At 45.4% G+C, this 18937-nt stretch overlaps 1 protein-coding gene across 1 annotated transcript in view; it reads right to left on the bottom strand.

The window, feature by feature from the left end:
• Sox6 (SRY-box 6) overlaps positions 1 to 16637 on the bottom strand; it is a 545917-nt gene extending 529280 nt beyond the window's left edge. The window contains exon 1 of the mRNA XM_028778215.1: positions 16457 to 16637. Within this exon, the coding sequence (XP_028634048.1) occupies positions 16457 to 16620 (164 nt within the window). The 5' untranslated portion in view covers positions 16621 to 16637. The remainder of the gene's footprint in view (positions 1 to 16456) is intronic.
• Between the last annotated feature and the right edge of the window lie 2300 nt (positions 16638 to 18937).

Below are 18937 nucleotides of genomic sequence, written 5' to 3'. Positions count from 1 at the left end.
GGATTCGGTTAGCTAATACACTGCTCTAAATAACTTAGATGTTATTCAGCCTCCATCTTACTTTATTTTTGTTTGAGCTGTTGCTCCTTTTAAAGGGAGCATGGCTAGTTTTATGTGACTCAGGATGCCTTAAAACTCTTTCTACACACCCCACCCTTGACTCAGAACATTCTTTTTTTTATTTATTTTTTTATTTTTTTATTATTATTATTTTTAATTTATTGTATTGGGATGTTTTATTTACATTTCATATGTTGTCCCCTTGCCCCATCCCCCACCCACCCGGGAACCCCCAATCCCCTCACCCCTCCTCCTTCTTCTCTGTGGATGTAACCTCTATCTACCCCCCACTCCCACCTCCCCACCCTCAAAATTCCCACCCCCTGGGGCGTCCAGCCTTCATGAGGTCAAGGTTCTCTTCTTCCACCTATGCCCAGCAGGGCCCTCCACTCTTACATATTCAGCTGAAGCCCTGGAACCCTCCCTAAGTGCTCCCAGGCTGGTGGTTTAGACCCTGGGAGCTGTGGTTGGTTGGTATTGTTGCTCTCCTCATGGGGCCGCAAATCCTTTCAGCTCCTTCAGTCTTCACTCTAACTCCTCCATTGAGAACCCCATGATCAGTTCAATGGCTAGTTGTGAGCATCTGCCTGACTCAGAACATTCTTTACCATGTAGAGGTGGCATCACTTTTTCATGATGTTGTTTAAAACAATACAAGTGTCCAGAAGTCAAAGGAGTATCAAAGACAAAGCAGGCAATGACCATTGGAATCTAGGCCCACTGCTTCTGCAACTTGTGTGACCCCCTAGTCCTTTCTTAGACAATCATTATGTCACAGCCACCTGAGTAGCAAGATCACAGTGAGTATGTTTAATTTGGAGAAATGAGTTGTTAAACACTAAAGAAACTCCAGATCAAAACCAGAAGCCTGAAGCTCTGAAAAAAGGCCTTTGAGAATCTAAGAAATATAAGTATCCAGATAATAAAACTAACAAGAATAATGCAGCTGCCCTGTTTCAACAGTGTCAGGCATCAGAAGGGGTTGTTACTGCCCCTGCTTCTATCATGGTCTCTGTTCATTATCATCTTACAAGAATTCCTATTTCTATACTCTGAGGACAAATTTACTTTCATATTACCCTTCAATCAAAGTTATGAAGAGTCTTGGGATATAGTTCAGTTGATAAAGTTCTTGCCATACAGCAAGCATGAAACTCTAAGTTCAATTCCTATAACCCACATACATAAAGTTTGGCATTGTGGTGTGCACTTGTAATCACTAAACCCAACCAGGAAAACAGAGGCAGGCAGATCCCTGGAGCTCTCTGGCCAGCCATCCCAGCCAACGGAGTCAGCTCCAGGCTAGTGAGAGACCCTGTCTCAAAACATAAGGTCAATAGCGTCTGAGAAAGAAACTAAGGTTAACCTCTGCCCAACACACACAAAGACACACACAGACACCTCAATACAAGTTCAGGCATGCATCCATAAACACAACAAAATTATGAACTATGCTAACTTGATACTTATTAAAATTAAAACTATTAATATATAGCACCAGGAGCAAATAAGATAAATTCAAACTAATACCCAGATCAGAAACTTTTCAGATTCTCTGCAACTATGCTTGTGAAATGAATAAAAGGAGCACATACAAGTACAACATATAAGATTATATATTAATTCATAATGTTGAATTGGTAGCTTATCTACTTTGATAGTGTTTTTGTCTTGGGATGTGTGTGTGTGTGTGTGTGTGTGTGTGTGTGTGTGTGTGTGTTTTGCTGGGAACCAAATTGAACACCATACCATACAAGATATACCATACAAGCACTCTACCTTTGGGTTATATACCCAGGCTCAAGTGTATTTATTAATAAATCACTTCTTTTAATTTTTATACCTTATCTAAAAATTTTGAAGGAAAACAAATCTGAAAGATTTCTTTGTACCTTCAAATATACCCATGATGTTTCTGACCACAAAATCGAGCTCAGAAAAAGAGGTGCAGTGATTAAGCTACTGGTCTATGACCATATCACATTTATGACAGATATGGCCTTTTTTTTGAAAGTCACAAAGACACAATGAGACATTTCATTATCAGACTCATCAGATAGTAAGGATTATATCAAATGTTGCCCCAGTGCTCCTTGAGGAACTACCTGACGTCTACCCCAACCATCCTTTCTATCATAGACCAAAGGCCACCTTGTGCTAGAAGCTTTCCTCAGCATAGGAACTTCTACTCAGATACATATATCCACTGCAGTAATGACTACACTGTTCAGTAGTTTCTCAAGGATTATGCATTTTCAGCTTCAAAATCATGTAATCAAGTGATTCCCAACCTTTCCATCATTGAAGACACTTTTATCTATTCCTCATCATGAACCCCATATTTTGAAACTAGTCACCTATATTATGCAATTGCCAAGCCATTTTCTACCTTTCACTTATCAAGGACATTCAAAACAAATGTGCAGTGCTCCTACGTCATCAGGGGACTGACTGGTCATTTCCATTAGTCATAAGAAACACAGCGATGGTAGCTCTGGAAGTGAACACAAGGATAGAGCAAATGAGCACTGACATTCTAGTGAGAAGATGGAAAGACAAGACCAAACAATCAGTCCTACCTGCGGCATATAACCTTTGCTGGGAATAAACAGTATCCTGGAGCAAAGCCCCAAGTGACATGCGTTCATACCCAGGAACAGAGGCAGGATGACTGGTCGGTCTATCTGTCCTGCATGTTCTTTATTGAAAAAGACAATGAATGTGAATGCAGTTTTAAAACTGGGGAAATCTATGAAATATTAGAGAATAAAGGCCAGTTCTCATGTCAAGGGTCTAGTACTGACCACATAACCATTGTCCATCTCTCCTGACACAGCTGTCTACAGTATCTTCACACTGGATCTTCTCAGCAATTTTATACATTAAATTCTATGTCTGTCCCATTTTTTAAATTAGTAAATTGATACTTGAAGACACTGTGTAACTTTCCCAAGGACATACAATTAAGTTTGGGGTAAGATGTAAAAGGGAAGATTCAACAAATAAAGACTAAAGGTCTGATTCTGCTCTTTGCAGGTCTATCATTCAAATGAAAAAAAAAATTGTTTCCATTTTTCCTTAAAATTAAAGAGAAAGATAAAGACTAAAATGTATATATTGGACAAAAGAACTCTCTGGTGTTGTGAAACATTTATGTATATAACCACATTCAGATATAAAATCTCTTTTGTTGCAGGCATACAAAGGGAGAGATTTAATTGGTGAATGAAGTAAGGATCATCGATATTGGATGGAAAACGACAGATGAAATGACTTTTCACAATCACTTCCAGATTTTAGGATTGGGGTTTCATCAAATTTTAGAGGTCATGACTCCAGACACTACATTTACTCACTTGGGACTCTCCCAAGTCCTCTATAATTCAGGTGAGTTCTGTTTAGGAAAGAAAAGAATATATATGGATGTTTCTATTTTACAGAAGAGGAAAAAAGAAGCAAGTTTGCAACTGGCCAAATGCTGTTTGCTAGCAAACAGATAGTAAAGCTGGAACTGAAAACCTAAGTGTTCTGTAACAAATATCAATGCCCTCAGCAGAAATCCTTTGGGTGCTAAGAAACAAGTATCCAATCACATGTCTGCACAGTATGAAACGAAGCCTTCACAACCGTGTGTCAGAATAAGTCCCTTCTTAAACCTGTGCTCTTTTATTTTTGTTTTTTAAAAAAGAAGGGGGAGTTGTATTTTCTTCTTATACACACTGAGCTTTTTTTTAGACTTGGAAAATTGAAGTGTTTTCAATTTTCTTTGTCCAATTTTAAAGAACTACTTTCTTCAAAAAAGCAGAGACTATGTTTAGAAGGTGAAATCAAAAACAGCAATGTAGTCCTTTTCTGCATTTGGATGAATATATTAAAGGCAGACAACTCAACAACTCTCTTTACTATGACTAGAAACAGCGAGCAGATGAATGTGACAGGAAGATCATGTAAGGGGTTATCTTGTGGTGACATCTGAGATAGCATGAGAAGTTGGCATACCATAATATACACATCATACAATGCACTGATCTTATTCTCATTCTGCAGATATACATGAGACATCACTGAAAAGCATTAAATCAATATATTTAAGCAATTTGATCAAAAATAACTAAAACATGGGAAATTCTTACAGGATTCATAATATCATATCAGGCCTCAATACACAGTAATACTTCAGTTCCGAGAAAGCATTGAAAAGGTTTCACTGACCCTGGAAGCTTCCTAATGAAATACACCAAGTAGAGTACTTGCCATGAGCACCACAGCAGAAATGTTCATAGAGAGAAAACACGGACATAGAAAGTCCAGAAAATCACAGATCACTTTCAAGCTGATTCCCAGAGATGCAAAGCATCCTGAATAGACACAGCATTGAAGTGCCAATTGTTAGATCCTCCTGTCTCACTGCTCGATTTTATAGCAAGTTTCACTGTATCACTGCTCTGTCCCCAACAAGTTAGGACACTGATTCAATTTATTACAAATAAAATCAAACATCTCCCTTTAGATGCAAAGAAACAAATAACTCTAGAGAAATAACAAGATTTCTACAGTTTCAAAGTATTGCTTTTCACTTGGAGTATGAAAGAGAATGTCACTACATATTTTCATGCTATACAAAAGTAAAACAGAAGATTTCTGAATTCTTCTCTAAACATTTTGAAAAGAAATTTCCCCAACGTTATATACTATGCAAGTTACTGAGGAGTCACAAATATTGTAAAGCACAAATAACTAGGCAGTTGACGTTTAATGTGGTTTATTAGTTTATAGTGGATTGCACCATCTACAATTAACCTCAGAAAATAACTCACATCCTTCCTAAAGATGAAAGTTTTTTGAGTGAATGGTAAAATGGGTGATATATTAGGGGTCTTAGAAGAGCAAGAAGAGATTCTGAATATAAACAAGCTATCATTCTGGTAAAAGGAAATACAAACAACTAGAATAAAAATAGTTGATGCACAAAAGCCATAATGAGGGGGTAGCTCGAAAAATAACTTCGACTTTGAATGGTTTGGATGAAGTACAAATTATCCACAGAAAAGTGTGGACTGGCATAAATGTTTGTACAAAATCATAAGTGTATTTCAAGAAGTATGCAGAGGCACCCGGCTGCATGTTGCACAGGGCCGGCGATGCTCTAAGTGCCAGTGCAGAGCCCAAACCACTGCATCTTAATTACCATGCAGCCTCAGATATATTGCCTTTGATATGGAAATGTTCTTGTTCTCTCATCTTCACATATGGTCTCATGCACAGAAATCTTTATCTGATTCATAAAAAATAAACTAGAATCCAATCTCAACACCTGACCTCAGTGCTTAGAAGTTTTTTACTAAGCGTGGTGTCACTATAAAAAGAATGGCTAATATTGGTGCAAAGTTGGATATTTTGAGCAATGATATGAAGGATTTGCAGTTAAGAATTGAATCAATACTGCCTCTCTGAGATTTTAGGGTTTCGTGTTCTCTTTTTTAAGACACCACAGATTGAAGAAAAACACCAGCACTGCGCTTTGGAGGTGAGAGCCTGGAGAAGAGTTAAATTATATTCCATTTCTCAGCCTCTATCCACTCTCTTCAGTTAATATTTTTACCCAAACTATGACAATCAGACACTATATACTTGAAAAGCTCCATCAAGACTATAATGCAAATTTTGAACTATTTCCAGTTTGACTAAATGTCTAAACAAAATAATTAGCTGAAAAGCTTTACCCTCTTCTACAGAACAAGGAAAATAAAAACATCCTTCCTAAGAATGAATAATGAATATGCAATGAGACGATGGTAAGAATCTCTGATACCTCTCACCAAATCATTAATCTCTGATTAATGTTCAGATAACAATTGAAAGCTTAATTGACAAGGCCATACTGTCCATTTAAAATGTGCTTGCGTCTAGTAAAAACTGTTCTCATATATTCCAAAACACTAGTTTTTTTTTTAACTACACTATTTTCACATTTGGGAAATAATCACAAGGAAATGCAGGATCAGCTGAGGACATACAATGCTGCTGTTATCCAGCACCTTATTTTTCCCTGTTTGGAAAAAAAAAATCAGAAAGAACCATATTCTTAAGCAAGTTGCATTCCAAACCCAGAGCTGGTTCATTTTTTCTTCTAAAAAAGCACTGAGTGCTTATTTTGTTCATTTTAGCAGGTTTCTAAAATAATACCTGCCATCTTTAAACCTCATAGATCTACATAACTTGATCAATGTGAAACAGCCTAGGTTAATTTTTTTAAAACTATATACATTAACATGACACATCTAACCTCATGACAGCAGGTATTACACCCCATCTGCAAATCATCTTCCAGTGTGTTATCTGTGTTTTATCATTTCTAGTACCTGTCTGTGCCTGATATGGTACTGATATGGTACTCGTAGACACATTTCTAGGGAATGTTCTACTTGACTTCAAAAACATCAATTGATATACATATATACATCCCCAAACTATGTTTCAGCAAATAGTTCTCTTAAACCCAAACTACAATTTCATAAAATGCTGTTTTTAAGTAATATATATACATATATATGTGATATGAATATAGATATGTCAGTTATATCACTAGTAGATTAAAATAACCAAGACAAAAAGACAGAAAATACTAAAAAGCCTTAAAGCCAATGTATTACCTTATTCTCAAGAAATACCAATCCTTCCAGGACCTAGTGTATTAATTGAAAGAGAATTATATAAAATATTTCGGATCTATGATATTTAAGATAAATAGGTATAAAATTTGATCGTTGACTTAAAACCCAATATTTCCTAAAACAAGACAAATAAAAATTTATATAAAACCTCAATAATGCCACCAAAATATATCATCTATGTGTTTAAAGTTATATATTCTGAAGCTTTATAAAAGAAAGATTTACTGATTGTGTTGACATGTTGTAAATCTTTGCTTTTTATTAAAAAAAAAAGTCTGTTGTTTTCTGCTGCTACTGAAAAGATGCTTCATAGACATTTTCACAGCATATCACTCCATCTAAGACTGATGCTGAGTGCATTAGAGTCAGCTTAAGACACAGGCACACAATATTTGTTTGATAAGTAGTCTCCTAACATTTGTTTTTATAATACATTGTTGAGTGTTGTAGTTATACAACATAGTACAGAGTGTATCATACCTCATAATTCTAAAACACCTTAAATTTTTGCATTTTAATTTAAAAGCAAATATACTCCAAGAGAACATTCCTTTTCTTCATTTTTAAGACAACAAATAAAAGCAACGACGAACCAGATAAACAATAAACAAAAAACTTCTCATCCTGCCATAGTAAGAAATGTGGAAAGGCAGAGGGGAAAGAGGTGTTAGTACTCAGGAAGTGACTAAGGGTGTCAGCTTGCCTGAGGAATGCGTGCTCTCTTCCTGGTATCCAGGTCCTGGTCACTTGATGTCTTTAACCATAAACTAGATCCAGTGACTTATAGTACACATTGGCTTTCAAAATGTGAACCATTTCGAGCCTTGTTCCCAGGCATAGTGAACAGAAACTTCAGCGATAACCTTGGTCATACTATAAGAAAATATAGCATTGGCTCCATCAAACCAAGTGAAACTTAATAAGCCATGCCCCTACTTCTTATCACAGAACTCCTGTTGCTGAGAAAGCTAGCTAACTCTGTCCCACTAAACCTGTGGAAGGTTTCAGAGAAATGTTTGCTCATTTGTTTTGAAATACAGAGAATCTTTCCAGTACTATATCTGAGAGGCCTAGAAGCAAGAGAAGGAGGCAAATTGATGCCAGTGCCTAATGCTGAGTGCTGAATTCCACAGCGAGTGCACGGGGTGGCAGAGGGATGACAGAGGGAAGGTCATGTTTGAAGCTGCACAAGTCTGGTCTGCACTGGGCGGCAAGCCTTAAAGCTGGTCTCAGGCTAGGATGTCCCGGAACCTGAACAGGAAACTCTAGCATCCATCTGAGCAGACAGGGAGACAAGGCTCTGCTCCAAAAACCCCAAGCTGAACGGGACTGAGAAGGGAAACAACAGATCAGCCCAGCTCCCGGGTCCACTAGCAGCCCCAAGCAACTAGGCCTGAAGCGGTAGCAGAAACTACAATCAGGCACCAGATGCTAAGTTATTGTGAGAGACCTCTGAGAGTGGGGGAAGCTGCGGGAAGACAAGTGAGCAGTTCTAAAGTCCCTTCCCAAGCCAAGTCATCCAGTGCCAAGGCTGGCTGATCCCAATAGATGAGTGCACACAGAGGGGTTCGAGCAGCCTCCCCAGGGCAGCATGTGGGTATGGATGTGGCCAGATTCTTTCTGCTTTCCCTTTCCCCATCCAGTTTGCAACCTGCCGCTGATGTTGGGTACCTTCTCCTAACCAGCACTTGCCCCTTAGCCAAAAACTAAGAAAAACTGGAGAAGAAGTAAAGACAAAAATCGAAAGCGAGGCTTCATGGTCAGTCTTCCTAGCCAGGGCCTTCCCAGGCTCTCCTGGCCGGTTAGGCTTCCCTTGGGAATCCTGTAATCCAGAGCTGAACTGAGCTACACAAGTCAGCCAAGCCCGTGCCTATGGGCCTTGGGGGTGAGGTGCTGAGTGCGCAGGCTAATTATACATGTGGCATTTGGGCAGCCAACTGTCCAGTTGACACCTTACCTTATGAGGAAGCGTCCACCCCACCAACTGTTCAAAACAAAATGCCATCTCGGGATCAGCTTCGCCTGCTCTGGGCCGGTTCGGGGTTGCCTTTCCTACCGCCTCTCGAACTTAGCACAAGAATGTGGCCTAGGGAGGCCAGTCGCAGGCAGGCAGGCCCGCCAGGGTTGGGGGGACAGGCGGGGCGGGCCTTGCCAGGTGTCTGTCCTGTCCCCCCTCACTCTAGACCAGCTCGGGAACGTAACCACTTGACCTTTTTATTCACCAAACCCACCTTCTAGAAATAGACTGGGCGGGGCTGTGTCTGTTCTCGGGACCAGGGGGAAAACCCGGACATGTGACTACAAAGGACAGAAGAGAGGAGACCCTAGTGGGCGGGGGAAGGGGCATTCTCTCTGCTGGGTTGCTGGCTGGGCGGTTCCAGAGCCAAAAGCCAAGCCACTGGAGTTCACGCTGGAGCCCAGAGTCCAGGACCGGGAAGTCACCCGTACTCCCTCTCAGACAGGGAAACTGGCGGTCCGGAGCCCAGTCCATTGTGCCGCTGGGGCAGCTTCGGGCTATCTTGAGACTGAAACTTCAAGTGCGGCCCTTACAGGAGGAGACACACAGAAGCAGCCTAGACCAGCTCATCTTGCTAACTAGCAACCCTGCTAGCCCAGTAAATGACTTATTTTAGACCACAAACAGGAGCAGCTGTCAATAACTGGTCATTCACACAAACAAACATTTTCAGACTTGGTCAGAATCAGACAAGCTTAAATAAAACTCAAAAAACGCCGGAAACGACCACCTTTTATCTGTCCGAACACACCAATTCTTTTTATCTTAAAGCTGCGCGGACCCGGAGCTAATCTGTCCTCCGCAGAGCCCGGCCGTTCCTTTGCAGCACTTCAGCCCCAGCAGCCTTTGCACAAGCCCGGGTCCTTCTTCGCACTGCCCTTTAAGGGAGAAAGCCGAAAGCAGCTCCCCCGGGGCAGGCGGGCCTCGCCAGCACCGCCTCCCGCCCAGGGCCCAGCCGGTGCTGCGAACATCGGCCGGCAGCAGATACAGCATCGGGCAGCGGGTAGCTGGTAGCGGGCTGGGCAGAGAGCCTAGAGGGACGAAGGTTGCGGGTCAGGCTCTGAGCCGAGGGTGCCGGCTGAAGCGCAGAGGACCTGGAAGCCGAACCCGCGCGAACCTTACGGGGCCGCCCTTGCCCACGCAGCCGCGGGCCAGCCTGCGCAGCAAGCGTACTGAGCAAAGAGGACCACCGTTGGGTTGCGAACTGCCTTGGAGTTCGGTTTGTGTATTGCTGAGAACACCATAAAAAGTAAATTAGTGCAGTGATAGAGGGAGCGAGGGGAACTGGAGCTCGAGCGTCTCGGGAAAGTCATGGGCAGCCTAGGTGGTGGAGGACGAGGAGGGAGCGCGCGGCTTCTACCCACCCGGGTTTTCTTTACTCCTCCGGGAAAACTTCACCCCGGGCGCAGAGTGCTATGGAGATCCTGGAGTCTTGCCCGCCCTAGGCCAGCGTCAACCCCACAACTAGACAACGACCCCAAACCGAAATGGGGGGTTCAGAAGCCCTGCGGGTCCTCCGGGCCCCTGTGCCCCAGCCTGGCTGACACTGACGCCACTTAGAACTGCGGCGGCGCAGTCACACGGCGAATCAACCCGACACTTTTCAAGAAAACAAAATATTCATTCGCTAAGAAAACTTACTTCGCATTTAGTTTCTATGGAGGGGGGGGGGGGGAGTAGGTCGGCTCTAAAGGAAGCCCGTTTGTCCAGGTTAGATTTTATCTACTTATGGATCAGCCCTTGGGTGAGGGTTTAATTTATGGCTTATGCATTCTTTTAAGGTCGATTTACATGACCTCCGGCTACAACTAAGACTGCCGAGGAGGGCACTCCAGTCGTCAGTCGGCCAAACCCACAATTACAACAGCCCTCCCCCATCTTCTGTGGCTCAGACTACCCTGGCGAACTAACTGTTTCTCTCTCTCTCTCTCTCCCTCTCTCTCTCTCTCCCACCTCCCTCTCTCCCTCCCTCCTTTACTCCTCCACCTTTCTCTTGTTTCTTCTTTTTTAATGACTTTACTTTTTGATATTATGAATAACATGAAATATCACTTTGAAAGTTTCGCTAAAACTTTCTCAAAACCCAAGCAAGCATGCGGCGCTGAAAGATCCAGTGTTCACAAAGCCCTCAAGATGTTGCCCTCTTGTGGGTACAAAGGGCATTGCCATCCAAGAGCCCCATCTGAACCCTAAATTGGAGGACAGAAAGAGCGAGTGAAAGGGAGAGAGGACAGAAAGAGAGAGGAGACAGAGGGGGAGAGGGGAGAAGGAGGGAAGGAGGGAGGGAAAAAGGGAGGGAGGGAGGGAGGGAGAGAGGGAGAGAGAACGGAGAGAGAACGGGGAGAGAGAGAGAGAGAAAGAGAGAGAGAGAGAGAGAGAGAGAGAGAGAGAGAGAGAGAGAGAGAGAGAGAGAGAGAAACACTAACAACACAGTAGGCATATCAACTTCTTCCATCCCACACTTGTGCGAACTTCCATGAAATACCTACCTCGAACTTTACGGAGACTTAACAATTCACTCTCTAAGCCACCTGACTTCTTTTTCATCTCATTCTCACTTCTATAGATTATCTACTTGGGGAGGCGAAGGTGGAGGAATTAGGTGGGCCAAGAGGGCAGTCAGATTTCCGGACGAATACTTGCGATGGCGATAACACTTCTGCTGTCAAAGGTGGCTTTGGCTGTCTCTCCCTGCCCTTTTGCCTCGGTGTCCTACGAACAGTTATCTGCGGCTACAACATGTGTTTTCTCGGAGTGATTTGGGGAAGGGATGGGGGCAAGAAAACCAGAAACCCGCCACGCAGATCTGTCACCGCCTCCGGAGTAACGCACAACTCTCCGAGAGAGGCAGGCATCCTGAGGAACAGCGTGTCCACAGCAATCGAGCGGCGCGGGCCCCTTTCTCTACCTCGGTTCGCCCGCCTGCCTGCCCGCCGGCGAGCGCCCTCCTCCCAGTCCCCTCCCGGCTAGCCGTGGCTCTGCCAAGCGCTGCGCTCGCCTGCCTCGCGTCCCTCCGCTGTCCCACCCCAGCCGCCGTCCCCGCGCAGAGAAACTAACCCCAGAGGTGCCGGGAAGGGCAGGAGTGGGAGGCGCTGAGGCCAGTGCCCAGCCTGACGCGGGGCTCCTGTCCCCTGCCCCCTCCGGCGCCCCAACAGGTAGCTCTCACTGCTGTTCTCTCACTCAACCTCCCTCGCTCTCTTAAGTCGCTCGCTCCGTCCCGGTTACCTGGGCGGGCTCCAGGATGGTACCTCTCGGGAGGGCTCCTTGTGCGCTGCGCCGCGAGAGTAAAAGGCATTAAAGAAAAAGGGAAAGATACAAATTTTAAAAATTAAAGAAAGGGGAGTCGGTGCTAGGTCAATTAGCTGAGCCTGGGGAGCAAGGGAGCAGGTCCCCAGTTGCTGCGGCCCCGGCCCGCCGCCCGTTAACTCAAGTCTGCGGGGGTGCCCTGTCCCGGGCCCTGGGGGGAGCGCTGAGCGCACAAGTTTGCTGCCGGGGTGCCAAGAGGTGCACGCGGAGCCGGGTGACAGGGGGCTTCCCCCCTTGAAACAAGTGAAGGCGATGGTTAGTGCTGTCAATCTTGGCAATCAGTGTGAGCGGCCATGTCGTAAGTATTCAAAGCATTTCCCGTCGTGCAACATCAGAAAGTGAGTGGCCAGGGCATTGATCTGAGCGAGGGAGAGGAGGCAGGGCTCCCCTCCCAGACAACACAGGCAAGATGAGACAAGAGGCGAAGGAGGCAGCAAGCCAGGCGGGGCGGCTGGGAGGGAGGGGGAAGGGCTGGGGAAGAAGGGAGGGGAGAGCAGGAGGCAGAGGCAAGAGCAAGCCTTTGAAAGAGGAGGGCAGAGAGATCGGCTAGAGCAGAGACTGGAATTAGAGAACGCGCCCCGGGACGCAGAAAGTGAAGCAACGGCTACAAGGGGATGAAGAGGAGGGCGATTCTGGGCAAGAGGAGACAAGGAACAAGAACTAGGTGGGGACAAAGCAGGCTGAAAAGAAAGGACCGAGGGAGCATTGCTAGGGGTTGGGACTGCTGGAGAAAGAACCAAGAAAAAGGTAAAGTGAAATGGGAGAGAGATAGGCAGCTCTGAGAAAAAGAAGAGCAAAGGCGAAGCGAGAACTTCAATCGGGAGAAAAGTATGGATGGCCCTTTGAGCTTCCGAAAAATTAAGTGACTGGAGGTGGCATGGTCTGAAGGTTAAAAAATACTGATACTGAACTAGAAGGTCATAGTGAGTGAGGGATACACCGAAGGAGAAGGACAAGGAATGACGTGGACCAGGGAGGAGAAGAGTGGCTTTGGGGTCGAGTAGTGCAGCTGAGAAATCGTAGTCAGCAGAGTGGGAAAAAATGATGCAGGAAACAGAGATCATAGAACCATCAGTGCTAGAACCTCAGTGAATGGGGAAGAAAAACTTGAACAATATAGGAGAAACTGAAAGAAAAAGAAATTGGCCTAACAAATTCCTAACTTTGTGGGTAGCCTTGTCCTGGAGGCCACATGACTTATGATGGAGTTCACAGGATAAAATTTCTATAAAAAGGTATGTGCAAACACCACAGATGGCTTCAGACCTGTACAACAAGAAATAAGATGGCTGAACGTCTATTTTGTGGAACTGAGTGGGTGACACATGTGCATTAACTCAGCCTTGCAAAGACACACTGGAAGGAACAATCTCAGATGGCTGAGCTGGAGCCTGGAAACACTGAAAAGTTTCAAGTCGACCAGAAAAGCACATAAAATTGCATATCCAGATATAAACAATTATTAAATAAAAAAAGCACTGCCCCCCAATAAAAGCCCTACCCGGGCTCAAGATCCCCCTTTGAGCCATGTGTAGGGTACACTAACGGTATGACAAATGCAGAATGCCTAAATGAGTAGAGGCCTAGAACTTTATCTCAAGGCAGAGACAACTGGAGGACCAGAAACGGAGGGAACACTGATGGTGTTGGTAGTTGAGAAAAGAGAAAGAGGTAAGAAAGAAAACTATCTGTAGCCTCATCAGGTTGCTGGCAAGAGGCAGTGTGCAAAAAAGGTGAGGTCGGCCTGCCTCAAGCAAGGCCCAGGAAAAAAAAAAAAAAAAGAAAGCAAAAACAAACCTGAGGTCAGCAGAGACCTACCTACATCAGAAACAAAGCTAGGAGCAGGGTTCTAGTTAATCGACATAACCTGCAGAGACTTTAAAGGCTTCTACTTTGTAGAAACTAACAAAAAAATAAAAAAAGCTCCTTTGAGATATCTTCTAAGGAGAGGTGCTAAAGTAAACAGGAGAAGGATCAGGAATGATGACCAACAAGAGGAAGACCTCCCATAGATAGAGGCAAGAATAAAACAGAGAAAGCCTCATCTTTGTTAACCAGGCAATGGAAGGAACTGGCTTCTAATGTATACTCCATGTTAATTAGCTTCCATATGAACTCCAGACAAGAAAGAGGTGGATGGAGGTAGAGAGCACACCTAGGATGAGCCTGAAGAAGCCAGAGACTGGCTGTTTCTGCTCTATGGGAAACAGAGCTTGAGGGTTCAGAGTTTAGAGGCTGTGTGTTAAAATGGCTTCATGAAGACTGATTGAGAGGAAAGTAGTCCTGAGCAAGGAATCTTGAGATCGCCATTGCTCACAACTGCCTCCAGGTAGTGGAACTAGAGACCCATGAAAGGTAATCTCCAGCACCTAGCAGGCCAGATTTTTATTTAGTTGGACTGTCCTTAGACCTAGCATCCAGAGGGAAAGCCCAAATCTGCACTTCCATCTGAGAAAGCTTTGTGTCTGAACGAGACTCCACCTGGCCCAGCTCTGAATTCCTGAGCCTTGAACTCTTCACTGCCTCAGCTGCCTTCCTTAGAATTCAAACTCGGGTGCCAGAAACCCTGTCCAAACCCTACAGGTCAAACCAAATGACCTGCCCTAAAAGCCTGCAAAGAGAAGAAGCGCCAAGTTAAGTGTCAAAGACTAATTCGCAGGGAAGAGCCATTCAAACAGATGAGCCATTGCATAAGCAAACATGGGAGCCACTCGGTTCCTCATAACTGCTGAGGCAGGTTTGGCTTTCCCAACACCAGCATATCGGTCTTTTTAAATCACAGACCCAGCCGACCAGAAAGCAGGCCACTGGGCTGGCGGGAGGCAAGAAGGAAAAGAAAATGTTACCAAGATTTCTGTGATCCAAGGCCCTAGTACCTTCTGAAAAGGAGCTCAAGAGACCTCTTTAGATTTCAAGTCATAAACTAGTACAAAAGTAGATGGCTGAGGGGCAAACAACCCAGAGCAAGTGACAATATTATGTCCCAAAGGAAGGAAACTAAACTTTGGGGTCTGGGCGTCACAATCCAGACTGCACTGGATGACATGTGGCCCGGGAAAGTAGGGGTGTGTGCTTGCTAAGGGTTTCCTCCAAAGCCTTGAGCACCAGCTGTACTACGCAAGTGGGTGAGGCAGAGAGCCAGGCATCCGCTGATGTGGTGGGCTTTCCACCTGATCCGCAGAGCCTGCGGGTTCCAAGAAGTCTGTGAAGGTGCCGGCACCCGACACCGACAACGCATCCCAACCCTGGAACACACACGCTCACTTCTCCTGGGGTCCGGAGGATTTGAAATGCCAGGACTGAAAAGGGAAGAGGAGGCCAGCGGGTGGGGCTAACTTACCTGCCTGCTGCGGTTGCTGCCTGGGCTCCCGCTGTGTTTGTGTCCCTTTGCACCTCGACCAACCAAAGGCAACTCGGCTTTGCTAAGTTTGGCCTCGCACCTCCAGAGAAGAGGCACGAACTGGCAGAGGAAGGGCGCGCACGGTTCCTGGAGAGAGGTTCTCCCTGAACTTGGGAAGGCAACGCAATTAATCCTGCTTCAGAAGTTAATATTTAAAACACCCACGCAAAAAAAAGAAAAGTAAGAAAGGAAAGAACAACCGTTAAAACCTCGAATTCCTTTGAAAGGCTCTCTTACACCAACCAGGCGGATCATTCAGACCTACACGACTTCATCTTAAGGTGGTCAACTTCTCGCAGGAAGGGCTTCATAGCTACTGTGTAAACAGGACAAATATGCCATTCACTCCAAAACACTAAGGAGAACTTTTAACAAAACGAAGAGTATGTGAAAGAATGTAAAAGGCAAAAGGGAAGAAGTTGAAAAACTTTAATTACAGCGTGGAGAAAAGTTTTCGCCATTGGTCTCCTTAACCCTGGATGACAAACACCCGAATGCTCCAGCAGCCCGCGGCACTTTAAGTTTGGGAGAAGCAGATAATATCAACTCCCAAATAACAGTGCCCTTGGGACAGTCAGTGCCTCAAAGAGGTTGGAACTCCTGTTTCAGCAACAAAAGCAAACCGTGAATAATATTCTTCGTCCTTTAAGATGTCATTTCGCAGAAGGACAAGGCACTTCGCCTGGACTTTAAACGGATGGAGAATAACATTAAATTTCATTTGAATCTGAGAGTCATCCAGTTGAGAAAAGCACAGCCACGGTGACAGGAGCAACAGAGCACCATCACAAAGAAGGTAGGGAAAGTGGTAAAAATGCATGAACTTCTGTTTTCAAAGAATAATAAAGATAAATAAAAAGTAAGTTTTTATAGACATGCCTTTCCTAGCTTAGGAAAGTTAATTTCCCAATGTGCTTTTGCTGTCAAAGGTGCAAAGCCAAGGCGAGGGAGTGCGTGGCTGGAATCTGCATGCTGATAAGAGAAGGGTGATGTACTTACAGTGACAGAGGGCAGGCTGCGGGAGAAAAGCTGTTTGTGTTAGCCTGCGAGTTACCCAGGGCTGCAGTGAGAGCCGAAGGGAGGAGGCGTGGGAGTGCCCGTCTGCGTACACCTTCACCGCGTCTCATTACATCTGCCAGCCTCTCTCTCCCTCTCTCTTTCATTTCCACATTCCCTTTGTTCCTGAAAAAAAAATCTACACGTCACATCAGAGTCCCCAGATGCAGTCTACACCAAAGAAAAAAATGAATAATTCAATCAAACTGTGCATAGTCTCTAAGGCAATAAATCTATCGCACTTAAAGAAACGAAGGGTAATTACTACCATAGAATTAGAATAAGGCCAAAGACCAGAGATGTCGCTGAGTCTCTGGATAAACTCCACAGTCAAATAAAGTTTCATTTATTTAATCCTTTTTACATTTCGAACGGAAAGTAAGACAAAAAAATGTAAACTTATTTTAGAGCTATTCGCGTCTTTTGAAACACGGCCTAAAGAGTGGGGGAGGGTATTGGAGGGTCTACCTTGTTCAAAAGCTCCCAAAGACATCAGCTGAGCGCCCGGCACAGACACCAAGCAAGACAATGCGTGCCGGTGGAGCCTGTCCAGAGCCCATTTCTCCCACTCCACCCTCCTCCACTCTCCTCTCAACAGCAGAGCGCCCTCCGCTTGCCCCCCACTGTGACTCTACAGCAGGGCAGCTGTAATCTGAGAGCCTTACCTGCGGCAGTGCGAAGACCCAAAAGAAACCGTCTTTCGCTGCCACCAACACCCCGTGCCATTCCTACGCACCCCGCCAAAGTCCTGTAACCATCTAGTTCTTCCATCTGCCTACGAGAAACTGTATACCGGATTTCCCCCCCAAGACTGAATGGAAGCTCTATACGGAACTGACTTCTGGATATGCTCTGGGTTGAGTTAAAGCGATGTCTGGAAAGGAAAAGAAGAGGAAAAAAGGAGGGGGCAGCTCAAGCCCTATCCAAGTTAGTCAGAAGGCGGTGTTAGGCGGGAAGCGCCTACGGGAGAAACAGCTGGGCTGCACACTGGCCATGCAAATCGCAGTTCTAGGAACCGTGTCCTTCGTCCCAGAGGTAAGACTGTATGACTGTCGCATGCTTATTCTTTCACTGTCCGTGTCTCTCTTCCCCGCCCACAACTACCCCTACCCCTAGGGTCGGCCTGCGCGCACCCTAGAGGACTCCAGCGCAGCGAAGAGCTGTATTTTCCGGAGCCACTCATAAATCCTAGGTGTCACTGAACAGAGCAACAGAGCCACAGCAACCAAACCCTCTGTCCTGCCAGTTGCTCACTGACCCAGGGTACTCGGGCCACACAGTGGGCGGGAGCCCCGGCCATTCGAGTGCCGGGGCCTGCAGGCTCAGGTGATGCCAGGAAAGCTCCAGCGTCCCAAACGGGTTGGGGCTAGAGTTTCCATCCTAGAAGCGCTTCTGCCTGCTTCGGCCAATATACAAGCGCACGCGACACGCGCGCATACACACACACACACACACACACACACACACACACACAGAGTCACTCAGTCACGCACAAACGCACGGCTGACATTCTGGCCCAGAGACCCATCTACAAGGGCCCCTTTAACAGTCAATTCAACTCTCTGAGGAGCAGCTGGGAAACTGGGATTCGTGGATGAGCCCATGGGTGCCAACCGCCTATGCAGCCTTTGTTTACGTGCCTCGGTCGCCACCTTGAGGTGGAACGCAAGAGTGTGCTGGGCTCAGAGCCACCAAGACCCATCATGCAGATGGAGCTGGCAGTCAGCACGACCTCCGGGACAGTTTAAAAGAAAAGCACACGAAGGTCCCCCCTGGAGCAGAGGAGTCCGGGAAGCCGTACTGCTGGGAAACCCGGGTCAGGAAATGGCAGAACGACACCTGCAAAGTAGCTAGTGCCAGTACCCTGTGCATTCTCTCACTAACTACAAACCTGGGGTTACAAACAGATCCGAGACAGGGACTTTTAGCACCCAGGCAGAGGATGGGTAGCTCGCTTGAGAAAGCCACAGCCTTGGCTCCTACAAGACGGAGGACATGGCTCAGGGCGGACTCGGTCTCTCTTGAGTTCCTTTGCTTGTTCTTCAATGGGAGACAAAGGTACTTAGAGATGCAAGCAGCCCCAAGGTCATAAGCAGAGGTCTAAAGATAAGAATTGAAAACAGGAGAGGACCGTTGAGATATCATAGCTATCTGCTGCAAAAGCTGGATCTCAGGTGTCCCATTTCCCAAAAACTCAGGGTTTCCGGGCGCCTTAAGAATAGGTTTGGTAAAACAGTAATGTGCTAGTAATTGTATCACCTGCTTCTATCTTCTGAAGCCCATTTTCACTCACTGCTTTGCAGATATACTTGCTGTTTGGATTTCATGCTTTAAAGAGCCCTCTTGCTGAATCTTGCAACAACCTACTGCAGTTGTTCTTTGTTATTCCTGGACAACTGCCTTCAAGGCATCTTATAAGGCCAT

Source organism: Grammomys surdaster, unplaced genomic scaffold, assembly GCF_004785775.1.
Source record: "Grammomys surdaster isolate TR1022 unplaced genomic scaffold, NIH_TR_1.0 330, whole genome shotgun sequence".
NCBI classification, from domain to species: Eukaryota; Metazoa; Chordata; class Mammalia; order Rodentia; family Muridae; genus Grammomys; species Grammomys surdaster.
This window is presented reverse-complemented; position numbering and strand designations above follow the sequence as displayed.